General features: G+C 43.1%; 1 protein-coding gene and 1 long non-coding RNA gene across 2 annotated transcripts; both read right to left on the bottom strand.

Annotated features, from left to right (window-relative positions):
* Nucleotides 1-1989: 1989 nt before the first annotated feature.
* LOC122934760 (gastrula zinc finger protein XlCGF26.1-like) lies at nucleotides 1990-10100 on the bottom strand. The gene is made up of 5 exons (XM_044290452.1): nucleotides 10089-10100; nucleotides 9884-10007; nucleotides 9670-9767; nucleotides 8503-8560; nucleotides 1990-4022 (listed from the first exon to the last, which is right to left on the bottom strand). Exons 2-5 carry the CDS (start codon nucleotides 9966-9968, stop codon nucleotides 2380-2382), a joined length of 1884 nt encoding a protein of 627 aa, XP_044146387.1. The 5' UTR covers nucleotides 9969-10007; nucleotides 10089-10100; the 3' UTR covers nucleotides 1990-2379.
* A 98-nt stretch (nucleotides 10101-10198) lies between these two features.
* Nucleotides 10199-15622, bottom strand: LOC122934837. The gene is made up of 3 exons (XR_006388693.1): nucleotides 15581-15622; nucleotides 10368-10512; nucleotides 10199-10256 (listed from the first exon to the last, which is right to left on the bottom strand). It is a non-coding gene; the product is annotated as an uncharacterized LOC122934837 (long non-coding RNA).
* Between the last annotated feature and the right edge of the window lie 623 nt (nucleotides 15623-16245).

The following is a 16245-nucleotide window of genomic DNA, read 5'->3' as shown; positions in this document are numbered from 1 at the left end:
TCTTCTTTATCGGGCAGAGGAACTTCCACCACCTCGACCATCTTTTTCTTGGAGTGGTCAGCGACGGGGCTGTCCCCCTCCTTTCTCTTCCCCTTTCTTTGTTTGACACCTGTGGACGAGAGCGGGATATTCCTCCTCGTAGGAGACTGCAGCAACTGGAGGAGCGGTTAGTGCTGCTGCAGCGGTGACAATGGGGCGGGTTTGTGCCACTGAGGTTACAATGGGCAGATGGATTTGGACTGCCTTAATGGTGGTGGTGGAATGCTTTGGGGGAATGGGTGCGGCCGGGTCAGTAGCCGATGAAGTGGAGGCTAAAGGGTCCTGGTGGGTTTCTCCCGTGGCTTTCCTTGGTTGTCTGGCATTGTTCTCGTCGGTCTTGGTCAGCTTGGAGGTTGAGGCCATGGCTTCTTCCTTTTTGCCTTCTTCCTGAAGAATCTTCACAAAGCGTCCCAGGTGGGCGGAGCTATGCAAATCTTCTACTTCTTGCAGGACGGAGCCCTTCCGGGGAAGGTCTTCGCTGAGCTTCTTTTCCTCGCCGGTCGTTCGTTGTTGGGGTTCCTCATCGAGTCTTCTTGAAGATCTTCGCCTTGATCGCAGTCGGAGAAAATCTTCCAGTCATCGTTGTCTTCGGCTGTCAAGATCCAAGTAAGCACTCTCTAAAGCCATACACCAAGACAATTAAGCCACAGGCAAAGAGGAGGTCAGAGACCAGAACACTCTTGTTCCTAGGGGAATAGCCTTACACCCAATAGCAGCAGTGAGCTGAAGCTGAATTTAAATCAACAATGCTCAAAGGCAGAGTGTAGGGGGTACCCAAAGGACCTGAGCTAGCAAGTCAAGGCAGACTGAAAGGGCAGACTACACTTGATCTTAGCCAAAAGGCCGAGAAGCTTGATGTTCCTGTTACTGTAGTTGCACATATTATACAGAAGTTTAAGGTCTACGGGACTATAGCCAACCTCCCTGGCTGCAAGAAGAAAATTGATGGACAAAAATTAAAGAGATGGATAATACAAGTAGTAACCAAAGAGCCCAGAACAACTTCCAAAGACATTAGCAGTGAACTCCGAGATCAAGGTACATCAGTGTCAGACGACTGAGAAGTAAACCACTGTTGAAAGCAAATCATAAAAAAGTGAGACTGGAATTTGCCAAAATGCATCTTGACAAGCCACAAAGGTTGAAAACTTCAAAAATGTTTAATGACATCAGAGGTGAAAAATTATCCTTAATACACAAGGAATATCCCCATTTACTAGAGCTTTTCTCAGACTAAAACAACACTCTTGGACCATCTATTAAAAAATGAATATTCTAATAGTAGGGTTTTCTTCATCTTCAGCTCTGTGGTTCAAATCTAGATTTCCAGGAGCCACTGATAAATCACTTCCAATACAAGTGGTTGTGACTCCAGCTGGGCCGACGGGTCACCTGTTATGGCCTCGATGACATCACCTTTATAGAGTATGTTCAGTTCACTTCTGGACCACGTACATCATCTCCACTGGCATTATTCCCTTTAATCCAGACCTAATAGTTTCAATATTTTTCATAGTTTCTTTTAACCCTTTCACTTCCAGGGGTGTTTGGACATTTAGGACCTCTGCTGCTCCAGAGAGTTTTTCACAGTTTTGACACGGGCAAATAAAACTTGAATTCCAAGTTTGCTCCCCCCCCCCCATCAGCTTTGATAACAGCAGGCAGGGAGTTATACAGTGATCAATGCTGTGCAGCCAGGATGATGGCCATGTATTACACCTGTGGTCCTACTCTTGCGGGAACAGCAGTAGTGCCAATGTGATCACAATGTCACAAAAGTTTAGTGCAGGTTTTTAGTACTTCTGTCTGTACAGTACATGACATTGATCCCCAAGGGGTTAAAAGGGTTTTTAAAAGACTTTAATATGGATAACCTATCCTCAGAATAGGTCATCAGTATCTGATCGTGGGGGTCCAACACCCGGGACCCCTACCGATCAGCTATTTGAGAAGGCACCGGAGCTCCTGTGAGCACCACGGACTTCTCACAGCTCACCAAGCACAGTGCCATACATAGTATAGCGGCTGTGCTTGGAATTGAATCTCAGCCCTATTCACTTCTATAGGGATGAGCTGCGCCTATGCCACATGACCGATGATTGTGTTGTCACTGGCCTAGAAAAAGCTGAAAGAAGGCAGTGGCTCTATTGTGAGCGCTGATGCCTTCTACCAACAGTTCATCAGTGGTTGTTCCGGCAGTTGGATCTCCATTGTTCAGATACTGATGACCTATCCTGAGAATAGGTCATCGGTATTAAAGTCTTGTAAAACCCCATTAAGTTTTAAATCAGAAGGCAGCAGGTCCAACAAGGAAGCTCCACGTTTCCTACAATATAAACATTAAAATTGCTTCTCCTCCGAGTGAGTTCTCTCATGTTTAGAAAGACTTGATTTCTGAATAAAAGACTTCCCACATTTAGGACATGAAAATGGCTTCTCTCCTGTGTGAGCTCTCTGATGTGTAACAAGTTGCGATTTCACACTGAAACACTTCCCACATTCAGGACACATGAATGGCTTCTCCCCTGTGTGAGTTCTCTGATGTCTAACAAGATGTGATTTCAGAATAAAACATTTCCCACATTCTATGCATGAAAATGGCTTCTCCCCTGTGTGAATTCTCTGATGTCTACCAAGACACGATTTCAGACTAAAAGACTTCCCACATTCTATGCATGAAAATGGCTTCACCCCTAAGTGATTTCTTAGATGGGTCACAAGATGTGTTTTCTGAGTAAAACATTTTTCACACTGCGGACATGAAAATGGCCTCTCCCCTGTGTGACTTCTAAGATGTTGTATAAGCAATGTTTTCACACCAAAATACTTACCACATTCAGTACACATAAATGGCTTCTCCCCTGTGTGAGTTTTCTGATGTCTAACAAGATTTGATTTCAGACTAAAACTCTTCCCACATTCTGAACATGAAAATGGCTTCTCTCCTGTGTGAATTCTTTGATGTTCTATAAGCAATGATTTCACACCAAAATACTTCCCACATTCAGGACACATAAATGGCTTCTCCCCTGTGTGAGTTCTCTGATGTGTAACAAGATTTGATTTCTGACTAAAACACTTTCCACATTCAAGACATGAATATAGCTTCTCCCCTGTGTGAGTTCTCTGATGCCGAATAAAATTTGATTGACCGGTAAAACATTTCCCACAATCTAAACATGAAAATGGCTTTTCCCCTAAGTGGATTCTTAGATGGCCCTCAAGACATGATTTCTGACTAAAACCCTTCCCACATTCAGGACATGGATATGGCCTCTCCCCAGTGTGAGATTGCTGATGTCTATAGAGGTCCGATTTCTGACTAAAACATTTCCCACATTCTGAACATGAAAATAGCTTATTTCTTTCATGAGTTCTCTGATGATAAAGAAGAGTTGATTTCTGATTAAAGCATTTTCCACAGTCTGAACATATAAATGACTGCTCGTCTAAGTGGATTTTTAGATGGCTCACAAGATGTGATTTCCGACTAAAACATTTCCCACATTCTGAACATGAATGCGGCTTCTCTCCTGTGTGACTTCTCTGATGTCCAACTAGAATGAATTTTCTGGTAAAAGATTTTCCGCATTCTGAACATGAATAAGGCTTCTCTCCTGTGTGAGTCCTCTGATGTCCAACTAGAATGAATTTCCTGGTAAAAGATTTCCCACATTCAGAGCATGAAAATGACCTTTTGTTTCTGTGATTTCTCTCATGCAAAGACAGATTACTATCCTTTTTTAACGGTTTCTCACAAGGAAATATTTTCCCATGTTTCTGTTTAGCTCTTTTTCTGCCAATCAGTGATTGATTAGATGAAGGTTTCTTGTGACCAGTGGTGTCAGTGGATAGATCTTCACTTTGAAAGACTGAGGATACATTAGGAGTTATTGAATTAGTTTGCGTGGTATTGTTCTCTTCTACTTCATGGTAGGAAGATAAATTGAAGTATCCATGGGAGCTGCTCAACCCGTCTTCATCTAGAAAAAGAAACAAAATTTTCTTATTTTCCCAAAGCAAATTATTTTCTATTAATTAGTTGAGGTTTAATAATAAATAAAAAAAAATGAAAAATTAACCCAATACCCGAAGGCAAGGAATCTGGGCAATATAATAGCTCCATCTATAAAAAACAGGAAAAAGAACATTATGATGAATAATCACTATCAAAAGAATACCCCAAAAAAAATTATAATACAAAATAATCAAACAAATCTGAGAAAAAAAATATGAAGAATATTTTTTTTTCCTTGCAAAACATGCAATCTTTTGGAACACAAAAATCCCATCTTTGAAAAAAAAAATTAACAAAAAAGCTACAAAATTAAGGGTTATCTAATCTATTATATCAGATGCCCCCGTGAAAAGGTATATGTGGGGAGGACAAAGGGACCATTGAAAGTAAGAATTGGTGAACATATAGGAAATATAAATAAAACCATGCCACCAGGCCACTCTCATGCCATTATAGTGAAAACCATGGAGGGACCTTTAAGGGATCTAGTTTTTGGGCAATCGAACAAATAAAACCAGATTGGAGGGGGGAGGGAGATTACATTAAACTTATGTCCAGAAATGAAAGCAGGTGGATCTACAACCTGGATAGCCTCGCACCTTCGGGACTTAACCAGCAAATAGAGCTGTTTGCTTTCCAGTAAATACGTGCACGGCGGGACAATGGTGATATATGCAAATAAGAAAAAACACCTTCTTTTACTTTTTTCGCTTAGGAATTAGTTTATTCTGGATTGTTATAGCTGTTTTTTAGAAGGAAATTGCATGCTCTATAGAGGGAGGGACCAGATACATTCCTATATACAGAGATAAGGATAAAAAAAATTATATTTATCTCCTCAATTGAGCCGATTGCCAGGGAGACGGACGTCTACAAAATCCTAAACACCATCAACTGCACATATCCCTGATGAAGGAGTCCGAGTATTCCGAACTGCGTAGGAGAAAGTGTGGACTCAGGGGGCACCCATAGAGCATGAAACGTCATACTGAATATCCGTCTTCTTGATTACAGCGTAGCTTCTCCCTGCACGTGCGTGCTACCGGCCGGAGCCGCACGTTAAGGTTAGAAGAAGCTGAAACTTTTTGAATCAGTTCGTATATATATCTCTTTGGAGGAGATTACAGAAGAAAAAAACACCCTACAGCTTGAAAGGCAAGTGTATTTTTTTTAGTGTGCCTTATAATAATACAGTATTGTTCGATACTCAATTAGTCAATGCGAGTATACGGTTTTGAATTTTCTATATACGTATATTATTTGGGGTACAGGCAGTCTACCTAGTTATTTGTGTACCCAGCAGTGACAAAATTGAATCTTGTGGTTCCCGAGGACAGCAGCATGGGGATCATCTAACTCTTTGTAGTTTGAATATATAATGATGACCTATCCTCAGGATAGGTCATCATTATCAAATAGGCAGGGATCCAAGTCCCGGCACTTCCGCCAATCAGCTGTTATGGAGAACTGCCACTCTCACCAGGTGAGAGTAGCCAGCTCCTAGCATCTCTCCCAAGCACAGCGCTGTGCATAGTACAGTGGCTGTGCTTGGTATTGCAGCCCAATTCACTTCAATGGGGCTGAGCTCCAACTAGGCCACGTGACTGATGTATGATGAAGCCATATGGCCTAAGAAGAGGCGCTCTTGGATCATTATTTATTACCGGATACCCCTTTAAGTTAATAAAAACCCTGTTCTCCTCTACTGATGGAAAATTTACTACAAGAATAAGCAGTATGTTCTGTAATCCTGACCAGTGAGATGACGGATTTGCTTCAGTATTTCCATAATGAAGTGTGAATGAAGTCACATGGGGATTCCTCTTTGTTCTCCCCCCCTATGCATCAATCAGCTTTGATAACAGCAGATAGAGGGTTAAACAGTGATCTCTGTTGTTCAAGCAGGATAATGGCTGTGTATTACTACTATTGTGGGCATAATGGCAGTGTCCATGCAATCAGAATGCCACAATAGATTAGTGCAGGTCTTCTGAGTACTCCTGTCCATACCATACTAATACAACACTGATCCTCAAGGGGTTAGGATCTACATCAGAAGGCATGATGCTACAATAAAGCTCCAAATCTGTCACATCTCCTACAATCTTTTTTTTTTCTTAATTTTTTATTTTATATCCACAGCATGAAAATTCTTTAAAACAAACATGATGTTACACAAATACAATTGTCCAAAAATTTTACACAGCATTTCCATCATGGATGCCACGTTAATATATATAAAAGTAAAGGACCTACTTATTCCCGTGCCCCTATACCCTCCCATCTCTCAAAGGCTATAAAATGTGCATATTTAATCCATACCACATTTCCTACAATCTAAACATTAAACTGGCTTCTCCCCTGTGCGAGTTCTCTGATGCTGAATAAGTCCTGATTGACGTATAAAACATTTTCTACATTCTGAACATGAATATGGTTTCTCCCCTTAAGTGGATTTGTAACGGGGTGCCGAAGGCACACTCTGTCTCCCATCAGCCGCAGACCTGCTGCTTAGCTTCGGGAGCGAGAATCTGTGTTTGACCTTGTTCCCAGGGCGGCTTTGCTAGCTGGGAGCCTCCCTGCTCCTAGGTCTGCCTTGAGCACCAAGCTTATCACTCGGTGCTCGACTGGTCGGTCATGTGAGGCTGGCCACATCACATGACCCTTACTCCCCACTATAAATACAGGCAGCCTGCTGGCCACAGGTTGCCTGTTAATTTAGGTTCCTGGCGTTTGTTGGATACCTGTATACTTACTTGATCCTGTTCCCTGACGATCCTTTGCCTGCTCCTCCTGTACTGCGCATCCCTCCTGGTATTTTGACCTCGGCTTCCACCTGACTATTCTTTGCAGACTCCTTTGGTACTTCTCGACTCTCCTGGTATTTATGAACCCGGCTTCTCCTGACCATTCTTTGCTTATCCCTCTGTACTGCGTTGTCCTCTTGGTTTTGACCAGGTCCGTTCACTATCCGTTACTTGTCTTGTCTGTCCTTCCTGCACGTATCCTAAGTTAGGGACTGCCGTCCAGTTGTCCCCTGTCATCAGGACTCGTGAGGCAAGTAGGCAGGGCCAGGGGTGAGGGTGGAGCGCAGTGGTCACTATCCTCCCCTTGTATGTGTGTGTACGTGACTGTTACAGGATTCTTAGATGGCTCATAAGATGTGATTTCAGACTAAAACACTTCACACATTCAGGACACATAAATGGCTTCTCTCCTGTGTGAATTCTCTGATGTCTATCAAGACACAATTTCAGAGTAAAACAATTCCCACATTTTGAACATGAAAACTGTTTCTTCCCTAAGTGGATTCTTAGATGGCTCACAAGATTTCTGACTAAAACTTTTCCCACGTTCTGAACATAAATATGGCTTCTCTCCTGTGTGAGTTCTCTGATGTCTAACTAGAAACAATTAAGCTTTATTGAAACAATAGCAAGACGAGAAATATTTAGTAAATAGGGCATGTAAGAAATTAGAATTATGTACAACTTCAGTATTTCACGTATTTGTATAAAAAAAATATAAAAGATCAAAAAAACTATCATGGTTTTTATCAAGGAGTTCTTGATCTGCAAATGTCCCAGAATATAAATCGCTTTGTCGAGATAGCAACAGGTGTTTCTATTCAGACCATACAGTATAATATTTCCTAATGAACAGGTCACAGAGCAGGCCCACAACAGTCTCCTCTGAATGTCAATGTGCCATCAACAGGTTGCCAAGTGGCTGCTGAACTGCTCATAACAAAATGGAGCAGCAGCTCAGGCAAGATCAACTAAGAAAAAAAAAATCTAGAAAATATGAAAAGTATGAGTATTTGGTTTTAGTTAGTACAAAATACATGTAATATATTATCATTAGGGGTAACGGGGATGCAAAGTGCTCTTGAATTATTTTCTCCCAAGCATCATGAATAGGGATGAGCGAATTGACTTCGGATGTTTCATCCAAAGTCGATTCGCTCATCCCTAATCATGAACATCACATTCAGCTAATTAGCTATTTCTCTTCTTGTTTGGTCAGCTGCAGGTTGGATCCTACTAAATCTAGTAGCAGTAATATTAATGACGATGAGGAGAACATTTCTCTGGACTTCAGGTCCTTTAACACGGACCGATGTTTCAGGCAATTATTGGGAATAAAGATCATTCACAATAATTACCTGTTCATTAGCAGAGATGAATCACAGTTTCTGGGCAGCAGATCCCAGCTTATACCGCACAACCTGCTGTCAAAAAATGATTTGATGCTATCAAAAAGTTTTGATAATGACCAACAGACGTCATCACCCGAGGAGCAAGTATTTGTCCATTCATCGGGTATCTTTACACGGTCAATTATTGTGAACAAGCGTTTCTACAAACTCTCATTCTGGAAAATTAGCCCTATGATCAGTCTGTATCAAAAATTTCCATTATTCAAGATTTCTGAAAGACTCTTACCTTTCACTGACATTGATACGGGTATTTCAAAGCTAATTATTGTTCCTCCAGAACTGTCCTGTAAGATGAAAGACATGAGAAATAAAGAAAACAGAACACAAGTTTATCTTATATCCAGGTGAAGGTCAAAAACCCCTAGAAGACCAGAACCAATCTGCTCTAAAAGGAGAAGGATCTCCTCAAGTGGTGATCAGATAGGATCAACATTCAGTCAAGTATTTTACACATAATATAAGGCATGAAATGACCTGATCCTATCCTGGAGTAGACGCTGTGCTCATCACCTCCAGTTAGATTATTGTTGTAGTTTTGACAGTAAAGAAATAAAGAAGTCTTTTATTGCAGCTGGAAATTTTACTGTATTTCCCGCTAAAAGGGTTTATGCTATGTGTCATGTTACACATGCATGGTTTGCCTTTTTATCCTGTGTTCTCTCTTCCCCTCTTGCTGTCCTCTCTGTATAGTCTCCTCCCCTCTCTCTCTTGCATTCTGGCTTAACTCACCATCTCAGCCACATGTATCCTGTTAGCTGCTCACACCATGATATTTTGACCTATTCATTTGTTTATCGGTGTCTGATCTGCACAATTTGGAATAAACTTCTTCACGATCTACAAGGAGTCATTTGGATCGAGTCACTGTCAGCCAATTCAGCTAAGATTGATGGTTACCGCTATCTCAGCACAACTGTAAGTTACAGACATCACACTTTCAAAACTTAGACTGGAGAGGTAGAACACCATGACTGATGTAAAAAAATTAAAATAAGACATCATATAGTACATGGTAGAACCAGCCCTGAACCTCACGTGGATCCAGAGATCTCCCCAATGATTGCTTCATTTGCTCTGCTAGATTTGTTTCAGGCTGGCAACGCATGTCCTTTCTCAGGGGTCATGTCCTTTTTGCCGTAGCTCTTTCCCTGTAACTGTCACACCTTCTAACAGAAGATATGTCTGGTGACAGTTGAAAATCTAAACTGAGCTCATGCGACCACCTCAATGAGGTGAATGAGATATTAAACCTTAATACAATCTTATATGAATCCAGAAATCAAGTGTGGCCAATAAGAAGAAGAAGAGGGGACAGTGTACTCCACTGCTGCTGGGGGAGGTTACTCATTACATCAGTCAATGGGGGATTTGTAGAAACCTCAACTTTATCTACCTGATGATCCAGTGGGATATTTGGTTTTTCTTCTGGACAGTCCTGGGAATACTGAGGACTGGGACATCTCTCTGGTGGATTTCTCTGCCTGGATCCATCTGTAGGAAAAACACAAAGTGACTGAATACATTGTCTATATGTGATGATCAGATGATGGGGAATCTGACTCCCAGAACTGTTCTCCCCTCTACAGTCGTGGAAGGTCTCCTCTTACCCGGTGATGTGAGAGACTGGTGATTCTCCATCATGACGTCCTTGTACAGATCCTTGTGTTCTTCTAAATACTCCCACTCTTCCATGGTGAAATAGACAGTGACATCCTGACACCTTATAGGAACCTGATAACACAAGGATAGTCATTACCAGACCCCTCCCTTGGCGTTATTGTATAATGTCCTAGCATTCCCAGCAGCGCTCACCTCTCCGCTCAGCAGCTCAGTGATCCTGGTGGTAAGTTCTAGGATCTTCTGCTCATGTATCAGGGAATGAGGTGGAGGCTCGGTGATGGGGCTCTGGGTCCTGCTCCACCCTCCTGACACACGGGGTGTCACACACTCACCAGACGACTTCTTCACTACTGTGTAATCCTGTGTATGGGGAGACGCCGATCACTACAGAGATTCTAAGAATCCTTCACCTTTCCAGTCAATTCCTATTTTATTACTAGAGATAAGAGTGATGTCATGGGAAACTCTCACCTCTCCAGTTATCAAGGAGATGATCTCCAGGGTGAGGTCTAATATCCTCGCAGCCATGTGGTCTCTGTCCTTCTCCATCCTTGGTGGGTCATTGATGGAAAGGACCATCGGCTTTAAAAAGAAGAGAGTCCTGAACCTAAGGAACCTGAGGGAAACATGGAGGATTGAGATCAAAATCACATCTGGATGAACATCTTACATGAAGTAAAGTGTCTTACAAATGGAGAATAGTGTTACCGATTGTGTACTATGGAGGTGACTACAGAGAATTAAATCAGATTCTTTACAAATTCCATAAAAGTATCTAAAAATATCTTACGTTTTGGTGATTTGACACGGATGAACTGTACAAAACGGCGCCCACAATTTTACATTTCAAATGCAGTACAGTAGTGAGGGAAACAGGGCAGAGATGAAGATGGAGAATCACATGACCATTACCCACAATGCCTCTCAGTCAGTCTGACAGCCAATCAGGAAGGAGGTATTGACTAGTCTATCAAAAAGGATGTAATCTCCCAGCAGAGACGCCATTCTGAGCTCAGCCACTGATGTGACAATGTACTAGGACGTATCTGACACATAACAGGGGTAGTGCTAGAGATCGGCAAGATAGATTTACTTCGGTAGATTATATAACCGGATAGAATGCCAGGATTTATCATCAGGGACAGGACAGGGCGAGTTAGTTCCCTGTGTATCTGTTACAGCCGGGGGGAGCCGTTCATATACAGACTGTACTGAACAATACATCAGCTTTTAGAGAGACAGTATATTTATAATGTGCAGGACCCAGTCCTTTCTCCTCCAAGTACCTGTTGCAGCTTCTACAGTTTATATTCGCACAAATAAGACTATTTTAATGCATCAACAACAGCAGCTTATATTTCGGTTGCAGGGGTTGTCAAACTACACTTAAAAAAAAAAAAAAGAACTATTGCACATTTTCTGCAGTTATAAAGTGTGTAAATAAGAATATTTGTGTATATATATTAGTAGCAGAGGTTGTGTAGTTGTGTCTTTTTTCCCAAAAACCTGTTGCAGAGTTTCCTCACTGAATGATAATGTACTAAACCTGTGACCTCTCATTCCTCAAACAGGTGGGTAACGGAAAACGAAAGGCCGGTTGCATGTCCCCCGAGAGTGAGAATGTAGGTGGCTGCAGTGATGCAAACAGCAGTAGCCCAGTTGGCACCAGCCGTCCAGCCAGTAGTAGCAGCGGCCACAGGTCTCCCTCACTTCTGACAATATACAGGTCCTTCTAAAAAAATTTGCATATTGTGATAAAGTTCATTATTTTCTGTAATGTGCTGATAAACATTAGACTTTCATATATTTTAGATTCATTACACACAACTGAAGTAGTTCAAGCCTTTTATTGTTTTAATATTGATGATTTTGGCATACAGCTCATGAAAACCCAAAATTCCTATAAAAAAATTAGCATATTTTATCCGACCAATAAAAGAAAAGTGTTTTTAATACAAAAAAAGTCAACCTTCAAATAATGATGTTCAGTTCTGCACTCAATACTTGGTCGGGAATCCTTTTGCAGAAATGACGGCTTCAATGCGGCGTGGCATGGAGGCAATCAGCCTGTGGCACTGCTGAGGTGTTATGGAGGCCCAGGATGCTTCACTGCGGCGTGGCATGGAGGCAATCAGCCCGTGGCACTGCTGAGGTGTTATGGAGGCCCAGGATGCTTCAATGCAGCATGGCATGGAGGCATCAGCCTGTGGCACTGCGGAGGTGTTATGGAGGCCCAGGATGCTTCGATAGCGGCCTTAAGCTCATCCAGAGTGTTGGGTCTTGCGTCTCTCAACTTTCTCTTCCCAATATCCCACAGATTCTCTATGGGGTTCAGGTCAGGAGAGTTGGCAGGCCAATTGAGCCCAGTAATACCATGGTCAGTAAACCATTTACCAGTGGTGTTGGCACTGTGAGCAGGTGCCAGGTCGTGCTGAAAAATGACATCTTCATCTCCATAAAGCTTTTCAGCAGATGGAAGCATGAAGTGCTCCAAAATCTCCTGATAGCGGCTGCATTGACCCTGCCCTTGATAAAACACAGTGGACCAACACCAGCAGCTGACATGGCACCCCAGACCATCACTGACTGTGGGTACTTGACACTGGACTTCAGGCATTTTGGCATTACCCTCTCCCCAGTCTTCCTCCAGACTCTGGCACCTTGATTTCCGAATGACATGCAAAATTTGCTTTCATCCGAAAAAAGTACTTTGGACCACTGAGCAACAGTCCAGTGCCGCTTCTCTGTAGCCCGGGTCAGGCGCTTCTGCCGCTGTTTCTGGGGAATGCGGCACCTGTAGCCCATTTCCTGCACACGCCTGTACACGGGGGCTCTGGATGTTTCTACTCCAGACTCGGTCCACTGCTTCCGCAGGTCCCCCAAGGTCTGGAATCGCTCCTTCTCCACAATCTTCCTCAGGGTCCGGTCACCTCTTCACGTTGTGCAGCGTTTTCTGCCACACTTTTTCCTTCCCACAGACTTCCCACTGAGGGGCCTTGATACAGCGCTCTGGGAACAGCCTATTCCTTCAGAAATTTCTTTCTGTGTCTTACCCTCTTGCTTGAGGGTGTCAATGATGGCCTTCTGGACAGCAGTCAGGTCGGCAGTCTTACCCATGATTGCGGTTTGGAGTAATGAACCAGGCTGGGAGTTTTTAAAAGCCTCAGGAATCTTTTGCAGGTGTTTAGAGTTAATTAGTTGATTCAGATGATTAGGTTAATAGCTCGTTTAGAGAACCTTTTCATGATATGCTAATTTTCTGAGATAGGAATTTTGGGTTTTCATGAGCTGTATGCCAAAATCATCAATATTAAAACAATAAAAGGCTTGAACTACTTCAGTTGTGTGTAATGAATCTAAAATATATGAAAGTCTAATGTTTATCAGTACATTACAGAAAATAATGAACTTTATCACAATATGCTAATTTTTTGAGAAGGACCTGTAAATGAGGGCAATGAGGATGAGATTGTGGACTGGATGGATCACTCATCCTCTCAGCCTCAGCAGAATAATGTTGATGTCACCTCTGAGTCTGACACTGTGTCTTGGGCCGGGGTTCAGCGCACCCCTCCTGCTCCTCCTCCTTGTGGCCCCAGCGAAGCCTATCATCTGCGTCATCTCTTTTTTCACTAGCCTCTATGAAGAGCCAACGCCCCACGTGCAATGAAAGATACTCAACACAAGTGCTGATCTGCAATACTATGTACGGCACGGAGCTTGCTGAGCTGCCGAGAGCCCGATCTTCAGATCTCCGGGGAGCGCGGCAGCTCCCTGTAACAGCTGATCAGCGGGGGGCCAGGACTCGGACCCCACCGATGTGATAACGATGACGGTCATTACTGAACACTTGTGGCAGGAGCAGAGCTTCATAATACAGACCCACTCCTGCTGCTGATCTCACAAGTGCATGGACAGCACGAGATCATCATGACAATATGTACAGTACAGTGCAGGAACTACCACCGACCACAATGTCCATCATCAGCGCAGGTCAGGAAGGAGTTAAAAAGAAGCCCTGTCCCCGTCCTATCAGTCGTCTCTTTCCAATGTGACCACCACATCTGGGAGCGCTACAACTGAGAGCCACGTCCTATCTGGCCGGGGCCGCCTTTCCCTGGCTGAGATCAGGGAATAAGTCCCATACTAATAATAGGCTTCAGCATGTACAAGGCTTCCAGGCCGACCACTAGGAGGCAGCACTGCATTGGGATATACTGAATTCTGCATTCTGTAATGCATGGATATACATTACAGAAGACAAGCGGCAATCTAATCATATTATAGTTACCTAGGGGGACTTAAAAAAGTTGAATACATTTTTTTTTTAATCCTGAAAAAAAAAATATTAAAAATCTAAATCACCCCCTTTCCTTAGAATAAAAAATAAATAAAAGAATTTGAGACACAGCGATGCCTGTCATGTTTAAACACCCGTACCCTAAAAATATAAAAATTCTTATCTCATATGGCGAATGGTGCAACAGTAAAAAATAAGTCTTATCAAAATGGCTGATATGCCATTTTTTCATAACTTCACCTCCCAAACAAATGTAATAAAAAATTATCAAAAAGTTGTACACACTTTATAAAAACTACAGATTGTCCTTAAAAATATGAGCTCCATAGACATAACTATAAGAAGTTATAGGGGTCAGATTATGGCTATGAAAAGTAAAACAATTTTTTCCAACGTGTTTACCTTCCCACTACATCGTGTGCAACAGTAAATGGCGACATTAGAAAGTACAACTTGTCCCGCAAAAAAACAAACAAGCCTCATATGGCTATGTGAATGGAAAAAAAAAAAAACATTATGGCTCCAAGAACCACTTGGTTCAATCCTAAAAGCCGGACGCTCTAGCCATCCCCCCGGCAAGAATGTCGGTAGCTGCAGGCAGGGGACAGGGCTTCTCCCCTCAGTAAGTCACCGAGTGACCAGTCTGCCGGCTCCAGTGACCGGAGGAGAGAGAAGCCTGTCAGTCAGCCTGTGATGGCAGCTCAATGCTACTGAACAGGAGGACATCCCTGGGTCCATCCAGGCCCTGCACCAGACGGAGGACAGGGAGCCAGGAAACCGGACTGTCCGGCCTAAAACTGGACGTCTGGCCACCTAGAAACGCAGCGAGTGAAGCACAAAAATCACAAAAACTGAGAAGTGCAGGATCCTGAAAGGTTTATTCCCGTCACATAACGTGAGGTTCTATCGCTAGGACTGGTCATCAGTGTGCGGTAGGTGGGGGCTCGCCTCTATCAGGACCCCACTAATCCTGGGAATGAAGGGGCTGCAGAGCTGCTTTACTGCTGAATCTCCTCCACAGTCCCTGCTCATTAGAGCTCCGGCCTCCGCTGTGCAGGGACAGTGAGGAGAGGACACAGCGCTGCAGCCCCTTCATCTAGAAGAGGTTGTCCCCACCGATCACACACTGACTCCATATCCTAGTGATATCACAGAACATTGTGTGATGGAAGACCCCTCTAATCCAGGAGAACAGCCCCTCTTACAGGGGTCTGGGGGGTCTCCTAATATTCCAGGGGGAGAGCAGACATGTCTGAGGAGAACTCCCCTCCTGTGAGCAGAGACTCTCTATGGCCGGTGCTGCCCCCTGCTGGCTGGACCTGCTATATATCACCTATAGAACCGCTCCATTCTAATAAACCCAGAACCAAGTCCAATAACTGACCTGCAGATCTCACCTCCTGGGGCTGCAGGACCTGCGATGACGTCACACTGGGCACATGACAGGAAGTGCTGAACTGTGAAAAAAAATGCACTGCTTTACTCCTCCCCTCATGTGAATGATCACATGCCAATGACATCATCAAAGGTCCTGAAGTCCCTATGATATAAAATCTGCAGATTAGTTAGTGCAGCCTCCTCCAATATACAGCAGAGGCTAAAAATAAATAAGTAAAACCGCTCCCCATGGTTCCCCCTCTGTCAGACAGAAGCAATTGTCGAAGCTCACCTGGTCCCGGGTTGAAATGGAAGCACGGATATTCGCCAGGAACTAAGCGATAGTAGAAATATAAGTGAAGAAGGAGATCCAGCTTCCAAACAACATATAGATGCTTTAATGAAAAAGGTGTTAAAATCCAGACCTGTACATCAGGTCTACGCGTTTCAGATCAATACATTCAGATCCTTACTCATGACCAACGAGTAAGGATCTGAATTTATTGATCTGAAACGCGTAGACTGAAGAGAGGATAAGGAGGCCAGACTCCATTTTGTGACTATTGCTTAGCAGACATATACAAGGTTCTAGAAAATTACAGGTACTTTCCAAAGACATTTTTAGCATATGAGTAAACTTATATGTAATTGCCAAATAAGTACATTTTTGCT

Source organism: Bufo gargarizans, chromosome 4 (assembly GCF_014858855.1).
Source record: "Bufo gargarizans isolate SCDJY-AF-19 chromosome 4, ASM1485885v1, whole genome shotgun sequence".
In the NCBI taxonomy this organism is placed as follows: domain Eukaryota; kingdom Metazoa; phylum Chordata; class Amphibia; order Anura; family Bufonidae; genus Bufo; species Bufo gargarizans.
Note: the sequence above shows the minus strand (reverse complement) of the source record. Positions and strands in the feature narration are given on the sequence as shown.

Coding starts and splice junctions, on each gene's coding strand:
- LOC122934760 (XM_044290452.1), bottom strand. CDS start 9,968: ATGGAAGAGTGGGAGTATTTAGAAGAACACAAGGATCTGTACAAGGAC. Junction 9,768..9,883: donor CCAGTCTCTCACATCACCGG/GTAAGAGGAGAC, acceptor TTTTTCCTACAG/ATGGATCCAGGCAGAGAAAT. Junction 4,023..8,502: donor CGTATCAATGTCAGTGAAAG/GTAAGAGTCTTT, acceptor TTCTTTTTCTAG/ATGAAGACGGGTTGAGCAGC.